Here is a 16,430-nt window from a genome sequence, read left to right as displayed (position 1 = left end):
AAAATATAATCCTACATTCTTTTGATATGATATTTAACATAGTTTTGTCATGCCTGCCTACATAATAATGGTGGACAGATACCTCTTTTGTCCAAATTAAAATCAGTTATACTTATTTATACTTTATTTTGTTCGGCCTACTAGAAGATCTATTTCAAAGTTTCATTTTAACATTTTAAAAATACCAACTTTTATGCTTCCTTCTTCCTACTTAAGAATTGGTCCAGTATCAATGTATTTGTGACAATGTACATGTCAGTGAAATATAATCCAGAAGTTTCTTAATTGTATGCATTAAATAACTTAATATATCTAAATAATAATATAAATGCATTGTCAATCTCATAAGAAGTTATTTGTGGCCAGAAGACATCAACAGACATGCGAGGAGAGGTGGGAAACGTTCTTTGTATTAAAGGAGCTTAGTGTTATATTAAATATTTTCACAGTCATGACTGAGGCTGTGGCTCAGTGGGATTGTGCGCTGAATTTAGTGCGCTGAACTTCTAATCAGGGGGTAGCAAGTTCGAGTCCCACTGCAGTCAGCATGTCGTTGTGTCCCTGAGACACTTCGCCCCAAATGGCTCCTGTGGGGATTGTCCACAGTATTGAGTGTGTAAGTCGCTTTGGAGAAAAGCGTCTAATGTCATGTATCTGTCAGTAGCCCTTTTTAGCCCAAGGTATTACATGTTATCCCTGTTTTCATGGCTGCCGTGCTCACGCTCAATACTAGACCAATTTCAAAAATGGTTTTCCTATTAGTCAGAAAACACGCAAAAATAGCGTCCAGGTTGGAAGATAGCAACATGATATGAGCACAGAGAAAGCATATACACTGAACTCTCACCCCTCTGCTCCGGCTGAGTCATTAGAGAGCTCTGAGGAGTCTTCCTCGTCCGAAGAGCCAGCGCTGGACGACTCTTCGTCACTATCAGCCAGGCAGTACGTCCGGGGCCTGGATCTGAAACACAAACAAACAGATTAGAATAAACACACACATTCACACTGTTCTGCTCTTCATCTTTCTTTGTGCCTGGATTATAGTGTACAAACAAACAAAACAACAAACACATGCGCATCAGAACGTGACACGAGTGTTTCATAAGGAGGATCAGAGAAGACTCGATTATTCAAATATCAGGCAACTGGTCGACATGTGCATTGTCGTAGACCAAAGGCTCATTTGTGGTTAACGAATAGTGCCGTAATGAAGAAGCTGCAATGTCTCCATCACAGGGCTAGGCAACGTATAGATGTTAGATTGTAAGAGATTGTGTGATAAGAGGCTGGATATGGTTTTAGGATCTGTTTTCTTTTCATGGTTTGAAGGCTGCATGACAGTGAAGGGATTTTCTGAATCCAACAAACTTTTTTTTTTCTTTAGCCACTTATTCATTACATAACTGATCAAAATCATGGTTCACGATTTTCTTCATATGGCCCAGTCCAGCTTCCTAAACATCATTAGTTTGGGTCACTTAACATTAGTTAACTCTTTAATGGTAATATGGGAGACCTTTTTGACAAGTTTAGATTCATTGATATATCTCCTGCAATTATTCAACTACCTGTCTACTTAGTTAATGCCAACTCAAATGAAGCAGCATCATGAATGAAGTGTGCATATCCATGACTGCTTCCATGAACAAAGCAAGGGATGTCCCTCTGGAAACGTCAGTGTTCTGAGAGAGAATGCAGTAAGGTAAGAGTTCAAAAAAAGATTGCTTCTAACAGAGGATGTCTTCTGCAGTGTTGTCAATTCTCAGATGTAATCAAAAGTGAAACTGATTCTTATGTGGTTCACTGAGGACTGGCATCTCACTTCTCATTTACTGGCAACTAGTATAGCCATAGAAGTACCTACGTACATGCACACAGTATTTTCTGGTTGCACCAATAAAAAATGCATGATAGGTCTTTGCCGAATTTACCCTGACATATTTGTGTACGTATTCTGTTCCTCCTCATTGCTGGAAATAGATTTGGGAAAGCAGATGAAGGCACTAGACGCACTGAGAAATGAATCCTAAATGAGATGAAGCTTTGGGGGGGTAGCATGAAATGAGACAACCCCAAGACTATAGACATACACAAGTAGAGAATGAGAGTTGGAAAGATGAGATCACTGTGGCAGCACTCACCAAGAGCAGAAACATCCGATTAACAGCCGCAAAAAGGTGGAATCCAGATAGAGAGGCAACAGCAGAGAAGGGAAAGGAGAAGATATAAAAGGCAGCAAAGATATAGAATACTGAGTGAGAGCAAGACACCTCACAGAGACATGTACACGAGTCAATTAGAGGGGAAAGGCATTTCATCTAACTGAAAAGGTGTGATGTCTCACCCATCTTTCCCAAATTCCCCAAAGCGGTCACTTTCTCCCTCCTTGCCTAGGCGGATCAGGTTCATCTTGGTTTCCAGGGTCATCAGGAAGGAGCCACTGTAGGACATCTCCAGGTCAAACCACAGACCTGAGGGACATAGGGGGTTATTAGAAAAAGGGATCTGAGAGAAAATTCGAGAAGTGAAAGTGAAAGATATAAACCCGTAAAACAGATCACTGTTATGTTAATACATCTAAACACAAGCACAGTCATGATTAGGGATAGATGGATAGATATTCTTTATTTATCCCAAATAGGGACATTATTTTGGGCCAAACATTTTTAGAGGTTACAATAAGATACAAATATCATTATCATTAGCGGCAAGTATGTATAGTAAGAATACAAATTAAAATGTATCACAGATTGCAGTCAAACATTGACAGTATGTATATTGCGGCAACAGTTGGAACATTGCAAATATCTTCACATATGTACGGTTTCTGGTTACAACACAGGTTGTTATCGCATGTTATTGTGTACAAAGAGCAACATCTAAACATGACCTTGGGTATTGTTTCCTTTTAGACCAGTAGGAGGCAGCAGAGGATGACTGATGACGCAGGAAAGTAGAATGAAGTGAGAGAGTTAGAGGATTATAGCCATTAAAGGGGCCCTATTCTGCCCATTTTCAGCTTCATATCAGTATGTAGTGTCTCTACTGGGACATGTCTCCATGCTTTAGTGTTCAGAAAGCTCTTTATTTTTCTCATCCTGCCTGTGCTGCAGCACCTCTTTTCTCTCTGTCTGAAACCAGAGCTGCTCTGATTGGTTAGCTGGCCGGCTCTGCTGCGATTGGTCAGCCGCTAGGAGATATCCCGCCCCTTAGCCTATGACATACAATGTGTTGGAGCGTGAGCCAATAGAAGCGCGAGTGTTACATAGTGATGGCACTATGTTACGGAAGTAAACAAAGGAGTCCAAGGATTTGAACCTTTTCAGACCATTTGTATCCACAAAAAGATATATATCACACTATAGGAGAGGGAAGACCCAAACAACTATAAGATTCAAAGGTTTATTGTCCTAACATAAACAACTACGGTGTAGTTATATAATGTATGAACAACTTAGATCCACTGCGCCATCATACTTCAATATAATAATGGGCCTATTTAAGACTAAACAGAAACACATTGCACTTGGTTGCAACCAAGACACACATGCATGTATGCAATGGAAAAGTCAGAGTGCTCAGCTAACAGTCCTTAGGGTTTAAAATAGCTGCCCTGACAACAGTATACAGATGTACAGTTCATATAAGGTTTGCAACTTTCAAGAGCGTCATCATAACATTTCAGTGCTACAATAAATTAAATTGGGAAAAATACCGATATTATTGTAAAGTGTCAATCTGTTTATTTCACCAGCTGTTCATATCAACCTTGATTAGGTTTTGAACACAAGGATTCTTAAAGGCTTAGCTAGCTCCGGTCTTCTCCGCCTCTGGGGTGAGTTGCCAGGAGACTACAAATAAATATTGCAATGGGATAGTTTTATTTCAATCATTTAAAGATTGAGTATGCATATTCTCAACCTCGAAAAAACAACTGTTTTGACAAAGCATTTTTTAAACGCTCAAGACTATGTACTAACCCTGTATGTATTACGGGAATGCAACAAACACAAGGACAAACAAGACCAAAACTGGGGACCCAAAGAAAGTCAGAGAAGGTTTGATAGAGCAAAATAAGTGGAAACCTTGAGGCATGGATTTCCTCTCCTGTCCTGGGGGGTGTGGTCGATAGTAAGACTGGCTGGGTCTAGGGTTATGCAGGGCACTGAGGTGTGGGAGAGGAGAGAAGCTGCTGGACGCAATACACTGCCTTCTTAATTGTGGTGAAGCTGTACGGCGAAGAGTTGAAAGAAAGAAAATAAATGCGAAAGAAATGCCTTCATTCATGCAGGAGGACTGCTAATATGCATCCAGAAATTGATAGTATATGATGAGCATAAGGCAATGTCCGCACAATTGAATGAGCATGGACACTTCCTGAGCAGAAACGCACACACACATAAACACACACAGCTTGAGAGGCTCATCGATCCATTGCACTCAGTATGCTTGTTCCAGGAAGGAGTCGGTCAGACATGGTGAAGGCAGAACTCGAGTCGCCTAGAAGATACAGCCACTGTAACACCAGTGGAAATCTCTCAAAAGGGGAAGTTAACAGACTGTTTCCCTGCATGGGCCAAGGAAGATCCCATTACATGTTAGAGAGGATCCAAAATCAAAGGTCGGACACATCTAATACAGCGGATAACCTGTTCACAGGGAATTTGTGTTGCACTGCATTGTATCACAATTGTCAACAAAACGGGGTTGTAACTTCCTCTTCACAACTCAGGAACAGCTATCAACATGTTGCTTGAACACTAAGCTATACAACAACTATTCTTATTTGTAGCTTTTATGTTGTTTCCACATGATGACTTCAAGCTCAACGACTTTCCAACGGTGGAAATGGGACTAGTTCAAAGGAACATGTGAATACGCCATCGGCCCTGACAGGGTGTGCCCTCTCCAAGTGCCATTGTTGTTTATCTTTAGTCCTTTGTTTTGGAGCATGTGCCTCTTTCCTGCTTCCTTTCACTTTCAGTGTAAAAAGGAAACCACTTTTCTGTTTGAGATTGACAGTGAGTGATCTCGATCGATTGACTTGCAATCAAAGCATTTGGCTACATATTGCAGTTTTCCGAATGAAAGTGCAATTAGAGCTGAAGATCACTCCACATTGTGTTTGGAGTGGCTCTTGAGGTGAGTTTTTCCTGGAATGCTTCCAATAAACACCATCTTAGTTGGAGATCAATTCTTGCTTTCATTATGCCGTTAGGCGAGTGGTACGTTATTACAAAAAAACGAGGCAGTGACTCATAACACACAGGAGGGAGGAAGAGAGAAACTGAGACAAAAGAGGAAGATGCAATGAAAGGGAATGCAAGAGGAAGAGAGAAAGTTGGAGTGTACAAATAAAACGACTGAAGAGACAGATCTGTGACTGAGTGTAAGAGAGAAAGCAATGCAGTGAAAAGCTCAATGATGATCAAAATAATCAGCTGGAAACGTCACTGATACTTCAGGCAACATAGTTGTGCACTAATGTATGGTCCCTCACAAAGCAAAGACCTCACATAGCTCAGCCTCGACTTATCCGAACTACAGACCAGAGGACCTGCTAAAGTGATTAAGGCCTGAATGTATTGTACTCAGCTAAGACCTCGATAACCAATCAAATTCTATCCCTGAACCAAATCCCTCACTTATGAAGTGTTTTCCTGGATCTATTGTACACAACACGATTGTAATGGAGATGTCTTGGTACTGATCCCATTGCTTTTAGACCACCTGCAACTGTCAAGTAAACAACTGTTCCCTACTGAACTCTGTGCAGTGCTACTGTTGGTCGGACTGGCTAGTGGCCGCTGTAGGAGGAGAAAGGTTTTTACTTCATTCAACCAAAGAAAAGGCCTCCATGTAAAAAGCAAGTCGCTCTAACCTTGGTACCACTGCCTGATAGCTGAGTGGGTATAAGTGCATGTTAGGCTCCAGTGTGATGCACTCACTTGGCCTGTGCTTCCTGAATGAAGCAGTTACTGTTACATCACAACAGTAACTGCTGTAGCTCATTTATGAGGACAACTAAAGGATATTTTCTTGGCTTTACTATTGCTTAATACAAAAGGCTTACAACTGAATACAAAATGCGTATTTGATCAATTATGGTCCCATTTATCTTAAAAAATACAAACAAGCAGGGCAGAGGGTGTGGGTTATGTCACTATGCTGGGGAAATAAACAAAGTGTGTGGGACATAAAGTCCCTCTAGAGGGAACACAGGGATTTTAGACATTGCAGACCATTAAAATGCACAAAAAGCTAAATAACACACTACAGGAAAATGAAAACCCCAAAAAGCATAATAGGGCCTCTTTGACACTAAATGGGATTTTATTTGTTACTCTTGCTGTACTTGTACTTATTGTTAATTTGATGTTTTTTCGAAATGAAACTCAACCATATGTATGGATGAAAAGAAAATTCAGTGCCACACCATTAATTACATTAACGATATTTTGGTGAATATCGATGTGATCATATGTTGTAGGTCTTGCATGTGTGGAATTTCTGCTTCTCTTGAGTGAGTGCCTTCAAGCAAGATAAATGTTTCATCTGGCCTGCAGAAGAGTTGCACTTTTTAACAGATTTCAGAAAATGTCTGTGGAATGCAATTCGTTGTGTATAGGGAAGCTCCGATCGCCAATTTTGGGGGCGATCGCCGGAATCAGTATCGGCCGATATCGATTGCCGATCCGATCGAGTGGGCGGGGCCTATGGGGATCCTCCATTTAAAGTGATGTTTAAAACTCAGTTAATGGGGCTCATTCTCTGGCGCTTCCACAAACAACAACCAACATAATTATTACATTCAAATGAAGTACATTATTCAAGTTTACATTAACTTTGGAGAATAACATGAGCGGAAGCGCTCTCTCTTTCTCTCTCCCCCTCTCTCTCTCTCTCCTGACAGCCAGTCAGTATCGTCTCATGCAGCTCACTGATCCAGTACTGAGTGACCCGACAGTGAAGAATACATATATTTATAACTAGTTTAGCTTGTTCCAGAGGTAGATCAAATAGCTAAGTGTGTTAGGTCTAACTCTTAGTGTGAGTTAGGGCTGTGCGATTATGGCAAAAATCATAATCACGATTATTTGGTCAATAATTGATATCACGATTATTTTGACGATTATTCATTGACCATTTATTGAACTTTAAAACAAATAATATTTTACCAATAAACAAGATCAATAAATGTGTTGGAGCACACTTCCAAAACCATACTAAACATATATTAATATGATAAATAAAAATAAATTACACCCAAATAAATGAAATCAAATATGTTGCAGTGCACTGTCACAACCTACTGAAAACTCCTTAACATATAGCCAACATGTTGGTAAAACATATTCAACATATTCCACTCAGTTAAACGTTGAAGGCTGGCCAACCGTCATGGTCCAGAAGTAACAGGAAATAGATTTAAGACCAAATAAAAATGTTTAGGCCACCATGGCAAATGCTGGTAGGGCTGCTCGTGTCATCTCTTAAAGATTTTTTGCAAGAAATACCAGCCTGTTTACATGGTCTGGTTTCAGAGATGAGCGCAGGCAGGTGACAATATTGCCACCTGTACTGAAGACCCTCTCTGAAGAGGAACTTGTGGCAGTGCTGCCACATATGACACAGGAAAAAAAGAAAATACTCTGAAGAACCCTTTCTTTGCCATTATATAAAAATAGTGTTGCTACAAAAGTATAAATTAGGCTTACTAATAAGACAACTCAGATCTGAAGCTACACAGTAATCTGCTGCAGCAACAGTGCAATAAAAAAGACAACATTAATAGAATCAAACCCATTTTTTGCTGCATTTTATTAGAGTATAAAAATAAATGCCTTTAAAATAGGATGCAAGCAACACTAGTTTCTGAACTGATAGACTATAATCAATTTAAACAGAACAGATCTTAATGTTTTCATTCTTATACCATTTTGTACAATAATTATCATGAATAAATTCAAACAAACTAAAACTTACAGCAGATTAATAACGGTATCTAAATTGAGTTTTTATTATATCAAAAACCTGTTGAAATGCTGCTGTTATTTTTACTGTCCCCAAAAAGCGCGTCAGCAGCCTCCAGGAATGCTTCTTTCACAACTTCGCCGTCTTTGAAAGACTTCATGTGTTTCGCAAGAACGTGACTGACACGATAAGATGCTTTGGTAGCAGCCTTGCTCTTGTTGTTGGGCCCTGGTGAAAATGGACTGCTGTGCATTTAGCTGTCCTTTCAGGCCCCTCCCCTTTTGGAGCGTAGGGCAGAATTAGGAGGGAATTCCGTCTCGTAGCGTTTGTGCACTGTTTTGAAATGCCGCTCCTAAATTACCCTTCTTCGATAAAGCCACGCTCGCATTGCAGATGAGACAGATGGACTTTGAATTGGAATAGATACAAAAATAATGATCCTCCCACTCGGAGTGAGAATTATATATTTTGGGCTTTTTTGCTTCTGCCATAATTGCGGTCTTGTGTGTGTGCGGACTGCCACTCCTGTTGACCATCCATGCTGTTGACACGGACAACGTCAGCGAACTAGTGCACTGCTCACCAGCCACGCCCGGACACATGGGGTGAGGCCGGCCAATCACAAAGCTTTGATGCGTTCAAGTGCATTATTCTGGCACGGGAACATTATGTTGCAGGACATTAACGATAAAACAGAATATTGTTGTTCTATTTTTAGACACATCTCGCGATCGACTGGGAATCTCCCCGCGACCCTTCTTTTTAACTAGTTGCTGCTCTTGTTCTGACATCTTCGCTTGCGCTGAACACTCACAACACATGTCACTCCCACGTGGCCGAGTGGGCTTTTAGGGAGGGGCGAAAGCGCACCCAGCAAAATAATCGTATTTTGTCAATTATGCTGTTTTCCTAATCGTCGCAAACCATAATCGTAATCGCGATTAAAATACGATTAATTGCACAGCCCTAGTGTGAGTTTTGCTCCGCTCACCGGTCCGTCACAGCAGGTGGAGCTGCAGGATTTCTGCTTCAATGTGGACATAGCTAACATCTGCACAGTGAATGGAGTCTTCCCAGAATGTACCACACAGTGAGCATTACTGGCAAGACATGTGAGTATCTCTTCACAGGAAACAGTGTGTGTGTGTGTGTGTGTGTGTGTGTGTATTAACATTGATTTCTGTCTTGCCTCTGTAGTCAATGGAGGGTTTGGATGCCCCGAGGATTCTGGGAGTGGCTGAGCCCATGTCCAGTTCTGTCAGGGTTAGCTCATTCATGAAGTAAGGTAACTGAGGAAGACAAAGGAATATAACTGAGCTGAGCACACTGGACATGAATAATACATCAGCAGATTATCATCTGACCAAATTGAAGGAAGTGGTTCATCACCATATATCTGTCAAAGAGTATAGGATGCCAGCATGAAAAAAAAGAAAATGGATAATGGAATAAATACACTTCACCACACACACACTTTTTTTTTAATTAATCATATTTAGTCAGATTTATCTAGATAACTTTTTTATTTTTGTTCCATAAAGAATTATAACATTTTAATATGTTGTAGTCATTCGATTATTTGGGTTTTGTCAAAAAAAAGAATTGTATTTTTAAAACTAACCTTGAGCTATAGCCACATGATGTTGTGTCACACAGACCATAACAAATAGGCATAACCTACATACTGTATGGTCCTAGCTGACGGGATACAAGTGAAGGATGAGGGTTTCCTGTCTTTCTCCCTCTGCATCTTTACTAAGTGTGAAGCTGTACAGAGATACACACTGACATTTAGTGAGCTTTCTCTCTCTCTGTGTGTGTGTGTGTGTGCGTGTGCGTGTGTGTGTGTGTGTGTGTGTGTGTGTTATTCTCTGTGTCAAGTCAAAGAAAAGGAAATATATTTAGATTTTGGACTGTCAAAACAGGATAATGACTTGGACCTTCACCAATTAAAATGATCGTTTCTTTGTAATCTTCTGTACTCTTAAAAATGTTTCTCTTGTCTGGCTGTTTAAATGTCCAGCCCTCTTACAGTGAAAGCTGGTTACGGTAGTGGCCTTGCTCCACTCACCCGTATCTTGCTGAGCTTCATCTGAATCTTCTTGGAGACCAGCTCAGCCCAGTACGGCTCACACAGGAAGTCCCAGAAGACCCGGCCCAGAGTGGCATTCAGCCAGGCAACATGATCCTCCTCCATCACCTCCTCCTCTCCCTCCTCCCTGGGCGGCGGCTGAGATGAAGTGGTGCTCTGGAGCTTGAGAAACAGCAGGCAAGGAAACACATTAGAGGAAAATATACCAAATCTACCCATGTTAAAATCTAGGTGGATAAGGAACAATATATTGTCACTTTAGATTATGTTATACTGCAAATATTTTATAATTCAGAGGTTTGTCATATTCTCATTTGACTTGCTTGTTTGTATATAGTTCTGTATAATAATTGTCTGATCAAAAATCTTTTTATTGCATTTTGACAATGCATAAGTAATGTTTGTCATTTAGAAGTGGGAAGCAAAATATATGCAAAATGAGACAATCGTCTGTACTGATTGTATGTACAAAGAGAACAAATAATTACAAAAAACACAAACAAACAATAACAACAACTAAAGTAATCCCCTACATTCACTGCCAGTGAGCCTCATACACACGATTATTTACCAGGAACATTGTTAAATGAATGTATATGCATGTAATACATATGCATATTATACAGACATGCAGCAAATACCTATAATCATACACATCTACTGTATACATACACACATACATACATAAGCTATACCAATAGCAGGTCATCTTACAGAGTGTGGAATGCATTTCAAAAAGGTTCCCAGGCTTCCTGAAATGTCCTGTTTGAGTAAAGAAGTGAATAACTGATCTTTCCAAGTTTCATGCAGGACATAACGTCCTTCAATCACTGTGAGTGAGTGGGCGGGACACTGTCCCTCCACTTAAGCAGGACGGCTCGACGAGTTCAAGGAGAGCAAAGAGATCCACGCCGTTCTGCAGTTAAATGCATCTCCTTTCCTATAACCCCAAATATGGCAGCCAGAGGATTTGAAATCAGTTCAGTACTGAATATGTATATTAATTGTCAACTTTTATTTTGAATTGTATAAAAGTGTTTCCGTTTGCTCCTTTTCTTACAAATGAATTCCTCTTACTGTGTAAAGCTACTTGGCCATAGGTTTGTTTCTGATTAGCTACTTGTTGTTATTAATTACACAGCTTGTGACACAGTAAGGTTACATCGCAAATGACAAGACACATTTGTCACCTAAGGAAGGATATTAAGAAAGGGAAAAGGAGTTAGTGGTACAATTGTAGGATGCTACCTTCTTATCTGCCCCCGGGCTGCTCTGAGGACTCTGAGGAGCAGGGCTGGCCGCTGCAGGGCTGACTACCGCCTGTTTTGGCAGTAAGGAGGCCATGTATACGTTGTAGTCCAGCAGCGGTTTGGTTCTGGCACCGCTTGCTGTTGTTGAGGATACCGAGGAGTCTTTCGACCTAGGCTGAGATGCTAGAGCTTCGTCCAAACTGCCGCGACTGCTGCTGCGACTGTGAGAGATCGGAGCTGTAGACCACAGGGAATCAAAAATAAGAAATCACAAAAAGGGTGAGGAATTAGACAATTCATTATCAAATAGCATTTTGTGAACTACTAAAAATCAGGATCAGAATGGCCATCTTTGTATCTGTAAAGCATACAAATATATCTCAAATGAGAAAACACAAGAACAATTTAAAGAATTGAAAGGCATAGTTTGGATTTCTTAAAGTGGGGTTGTATGAGGTGTTTATATAATCCAATCCCTATTTTTGTATGGTGTATACCTAATCCTTTTACATGTAATCCCTTACTCCCAAAGCTTGATGCTCTCTGCAAAACCACCAGCCTCTATTGATATAATAAGTTATTTTACTTCATTTGAGGCTGAGGTAAAACAGCAACATAAAATGACTGTTTCAATGAAGTCTGCTGTAGACAACAGGCTTTCTCATAGCAATGTAAATCAGTGTAAATATATGAAATAAAGCGTTCTCTGAAATTGATTCTATGTTTTTAGGTGAGCATTTTTAAGGTGGCTAATGATTTGCTGCTTCCCTCGCCACATTGCTTAGCTTCCGTGCTAATACTGTTTATCAAATTGGGGGGACATCTATTGTAGGTCAAAACATATAAGCCTCATCTCAATACCCCTCCTCGACTCCTCCTTTCCCTCACTCGCGTCCCTTTCTTGCATCTTAGCTCCGCCTCCGTAAGATGCGAGCGAGAGACACGAGGACAGAGGAGTCCTCAGGTATTCATTGGGATGTCCTCGTTCACTCAAACGTCACTTTTAAACGACGTCTGTTAATGATGACATGCGCACAGCTGTATCCCCTCTCATCGGGCTTAAGTGAATAACCCCTTAGAACCGGCCCATTTCTGGTTAAATATTTATTTAAATGAATGAATCTTTCTCTTGTTAGTCAAGGAATTCAATGTATGATGGTTGGTCCTGCTTTTGTGTTCCGTTTTGGTGTAAAATATACATTTAAATAAAAATATAATGATAGTAATGTGAAAGCCTTTACACTGAAAATGTGTGTCCTGTAGATCCCCACATTCACCACAATACGCGAGTAGTGAAAACACTTCCGCGTAGTCTGCTCTCGTGTATCCTCCCTTTCGTCTCCTCCCGCACCCCTCCTCCCTCACCCCTCCTCGACTCCTCCGTGTGCATTTCAGCTATTGGGACGTCCTTCAAAATGGCGTTTCTTGATCGATTTCCGGGTCAAGTCCCGGAGGACGGGAAGAGAGGAGTCGAGGAGGGGTATTGGGATGAGGCTATAGTATGGATAAGTACCTCATACAACCCCACTTCAAAACATCCAAGCTACCCTTTATCCAATTCTGGAAGGAGACAAACTGTGGGCACAATCATCAGTATTGCTCACCGTTCTTAGTTGCTGCAACACTTCCAGTTTTCTTTGTGTCCGCTTTTAGCTTGGATGCAGACAGAGCGCGCTGGAACCACTCCTCCTTCTCCCTCCCCGTCCTTCCGAACAGATAGAGGGTGAGCTCTCTACTGGAGGAGGACCCCCCTCGCTCCTGAGCCCCCCTGTCCCTTGTGCTGAGGCTCTCGCTGGACTCCCCCTCAGTCTTTGACATGAAGTCATCCTGTTTGGCAAGTTCAATGCAGATGGGGTATTTTTTGTTCCATATACGTTTCCTGGCCAGGCTTTGAGGGGCTAGATATACCTGGGGAGATACATGAGTTAGACTTGAATCACACAGACTTAGGTTTCAATATATCTCTACCAAATTGCAGGGCTTTTATACAGTAGTGTTTGAGGTACTTCTATTTAAGTATTTCCGTTTTATCATCCCACTACAACTTGGAGGAAATGATTGTACTGAACTCCACTTGATTTATTCATATACAACATTAGTGACTTTGGTGTAATTGTTATTTAAGAATATAAATCAACTAATGAATGATGATGTAATATGTTGGTTAAGGTTACCTGGCAGTATAATAAGTCTTTAGAATTAGCTCCACTTTTACTAGCTGTAAAATGGTGTACACATCAATGCATTACAAATTACAATCCAGTGATATGGTGCACATCATTCCGAAAAAAGACACTGCATAATGCTTAAGCCACTACTACTAATACCAGGGTTCATACACTTTTACACCAATGATTTTCAATGACTTTTCCATGACTTCTCCATGACCTTTACCTAAGTTTCCATGACCAAAAGAATGACTCTTTCTCAGCGGCACCACTGAAAATGGTTTATTTGAACATGGAACAGGAAAATAAGGTCTGAAACATGTTGTCTAAAACAAATCAAATAGGCTTACTAGCTTCTCCACGCTAAAGCAACTCAAATCTCTCACCAGCAAAACACCTCGACAGTTAAATGCCATTTTACGTTTCATTACTGTACAATACAGTATTTATTATCATTATAGTATTACTATTTTGGCGATTAGCTAAAATATAAATTATATTTGATGCAACTTTAGTTACATTTCCATGACTTTTACAAAACTTTGGGAAAAATATTGTTTTCCATAACTTTTCCAGGGCCTGGAATTTGCATTTTGAATTTCCATGACTTTTCAGGTTTTTAATGACCGTCAGAACCCTGTAATACTTGTTTTACATTTGGTACTTTAAGTATACGTTGATACTACTACTTTTTAATGTAGGATTTTTTTTCTTCTATCGCTGATTTTAGACAATTTAAAGACAATTTACAGCCATATATAATCCTGTTTTTGTGCAGTGGTATTTGTCATTATCGGTTAAAGATCCCACATTGATGATATATAAAGTAGCATGTTATAATGACCTAACCTTTGACTAGCTTTATACAGACTAATACATCTGTGAAATGTACGTATCCCTCACAAGATCTACTAGTTCAACACATAACTTCATTTGACCTCCAACAGGAACATTAGGAAATCATTTTTCAAGTTGACATACTTTGCTGTTGGTGATGTCGTATATCTTCTGACTGATGTACTGGATATCAGGTTTTGGTTCATTGTGTGTGGAACGGCGGGCGACGTTATGGTTGGGTTTAGACAGACGAATGATGGAGCCCTCCAAGCGGACGTACACAGAGTGTGTCAGTGTGGCATGGTACGTCTCTGCGTCATAGTTCGATATCTCATTCATCCAGCCCTGGAGGGAAGACACAATCATTTAACATCAGGTACATTTTCATAGAGTGAGTTCTACAAAACAGTCTGAAATTCAAATGGGAAAAGGTGTCAATGGCTCCAAGTGATTTCTTATTATTTGTGCACACGGGATAGTTAACTTCATGTTAATAATTGTTAAAAAGGTTTCCTCCCTTACAGGCAGTTTAGGTGTGAAGATGAAATAGTTGCTTGTCTATTATTAGCCCTATGTTGGATCGGTAAAGTGTCCAGTGTGTAGCCCACCACTCACTCAGTGGATGTGAGGCAAACAGAAGTGTTTCTACAGGCTCGCACTACCTGTTAGCATCTGGCATCTGTTAGCATCTAGCTCTCCTGCTTACAAACTTTTAGCCATCCCTGCTTATACAAGTAGTAGTTTTAGTTGTCTGCGATCTGCCGAGGCCTATTCCCACCTGTCGAGTATAGCTGTACTGAGGTGTTTTTCCCCCGGAGACGTCGCGAAGAGACGGAGCGGCTCCACCTGTTGCTGCATGCGATCTGCGATTTACGGAGGCCTGCTCGTCGCGAAGAGACGGAGCGGCTCCACCTGTTGCTGCATGCGATCTGCGATTTACGGAGGCCTGCTCGTCGCGAAGAGACGGAGCGGCTCCACCTGTTGCTGCATGCGATCTGCGATTTACGGAGGCCTGCTCGTCGCGAAGAGACGGAGCGGCTCCACCTGTTGCTGCCTGCGATCTGCGATCTACAGAGGCCTGCTCCGACCAGTAGAATACGGCTGTACTGGAGAGGTTTTTACCCCGGAGTCGTTGCGGAGAGACGGAGTGGATCCACGCTTCGGGCTTGGCCTGCTTCCATCGGGCGGGTGCTGCTGTACGGAGGATTTTACCACCGCTGGGGCCTGCTTTCCACCCATCCTGGTTCTGCTGTTGCAGAGGCCTGCTTTCACCCCGGGGATACCACGGAGGGACCGGAACGCTTCCACGCTGCTGTTTTCGCCTGTCCTTTGCTGCTGTGCTGATTTTGCTCCAGGAACATTTTGTTTTCCTGCGATGATGGTTCTTCAGGACTGCTTCTTAAGCTCAAATCACACTCTCACAGACTTTTCCGGTGTTTCTAAATTAGATGACAATGTATGTGTGTCGTTTAAGAGGAAAAGATGCCTGGTTTTGTTGTTGTTATTACTGTCAGGAAATGTACAACCTAACCCTGGTCCGCCCAGTAGTAGTAGTCAGATCGCTACTCCTGCTGATTTTAAAGCTAGGTCTGGGTTGGGTTTCATCCACTTGAATGTGCGCAGTCTGTTAGGTAAACTAGATTTTGTCCGTATCTGGGCGAGATCAACTGACGCTGACGTCATTGTTTTATCAGAAACATGGCTAAACAAATCTATTTTGGCCTCTGACATTGCCTTAAATGGTTTTAATGTGTATCGTACCGACCGGCCTAATAAAGGTGGTGGCGTTGCCATTTATGTTAAGAACAAGTTCAGTGTAACCACATTAATTTCCAAATCGATCAGTAAGCAATTTTAATTTTTAGCCATAAATATAGAAGTGGCAAAGGGTCAACAGGTCATGGTAGTGAGTTGTTACAGACCCCCCTCAGCTGTCAAAGACTCCTTGTCTTCACGAGCAAATCTTTTATCACAACTAGACTACAAGGAATTAGTGCTACTTGGAGATTTTAACTGGGACTGGTTAACTGCAGTGTCAGAGGATTTTAAAAACCTTTGTATCTCTTTAAATGTTACTCAGATTGTGGACAGTCCTACTCACCCTAACAT

General features: G+C 41.1%; 1 protein-coding gene across 3 annotated transcripts in view; it reads right to left on the bottom strand.

The window, feature by feature from the left end:
- LOC117562523 (testis-expressed protein 2-like) overlaps positions 1 to 16,430 on the bottom strand; it is a 55,430-nt gene that overhangs the window by 4,461 nt on the left and 34,539 nt on the right. For 2 of the 3 annotated variants that reach the window (XM_034240363.1, XM_034240364.1), the window contains exons 4-10: positions 14,466 to 14,666; positions 12,921 to 13,224; positions 11,315 to 11,553; positions 10,046 to 10,228; positions 9,164 to 9,263; positions 2,345 to 2,471; positions 848 to 961 (exon numbers count right to left, since the gene is read on the bottom strand). In XM_034240363.1, coding sequence (XP_034096254.1) covers positions 848 to 961; positions 2,345 to 2,471; positions 9,164 to 9,263; positions 10,046 to 10,228; positions 11,315 to 11,553; positions 12,921 to 13,224; positions 14,466 to 14,666 — 1,268 coding nt within the window. The remainder of the gene's footprint in view (positions 1 to 847; positions 962 to 2,344; positions 2,472 to 9,163; positions 9,264 to 10,045; positions 10,229 to 11,314; positions 11,554 to 12,920; positions 13,225 to 14,465; positions 14,667 to 16,430) is intronic. The other variant, XM_034240365.1, reaches the window with a different exon arrangement.

This window comes from Gymnodraco acuticeps, unplaced genomic scaffold (genome assembly GCF_902827175.1).
Source record: "Gymnodraco acuticeps unplaced genomic scaffold, fGymAcu1.1, whole genome shotgun sequence".
In the NCBI taxonomy this organism is placed as follows: Eukaryota; Metazoa; Chordata; class Actinopteri; order Perciformes; family Bathydraconidae; genus Gymnodraco; species Gymnodraco acuticeps.
Note: the sequence above shows the minus strand (reverse complement) of the source record. Positions and strands in the feature narration are given on the sequence as shown.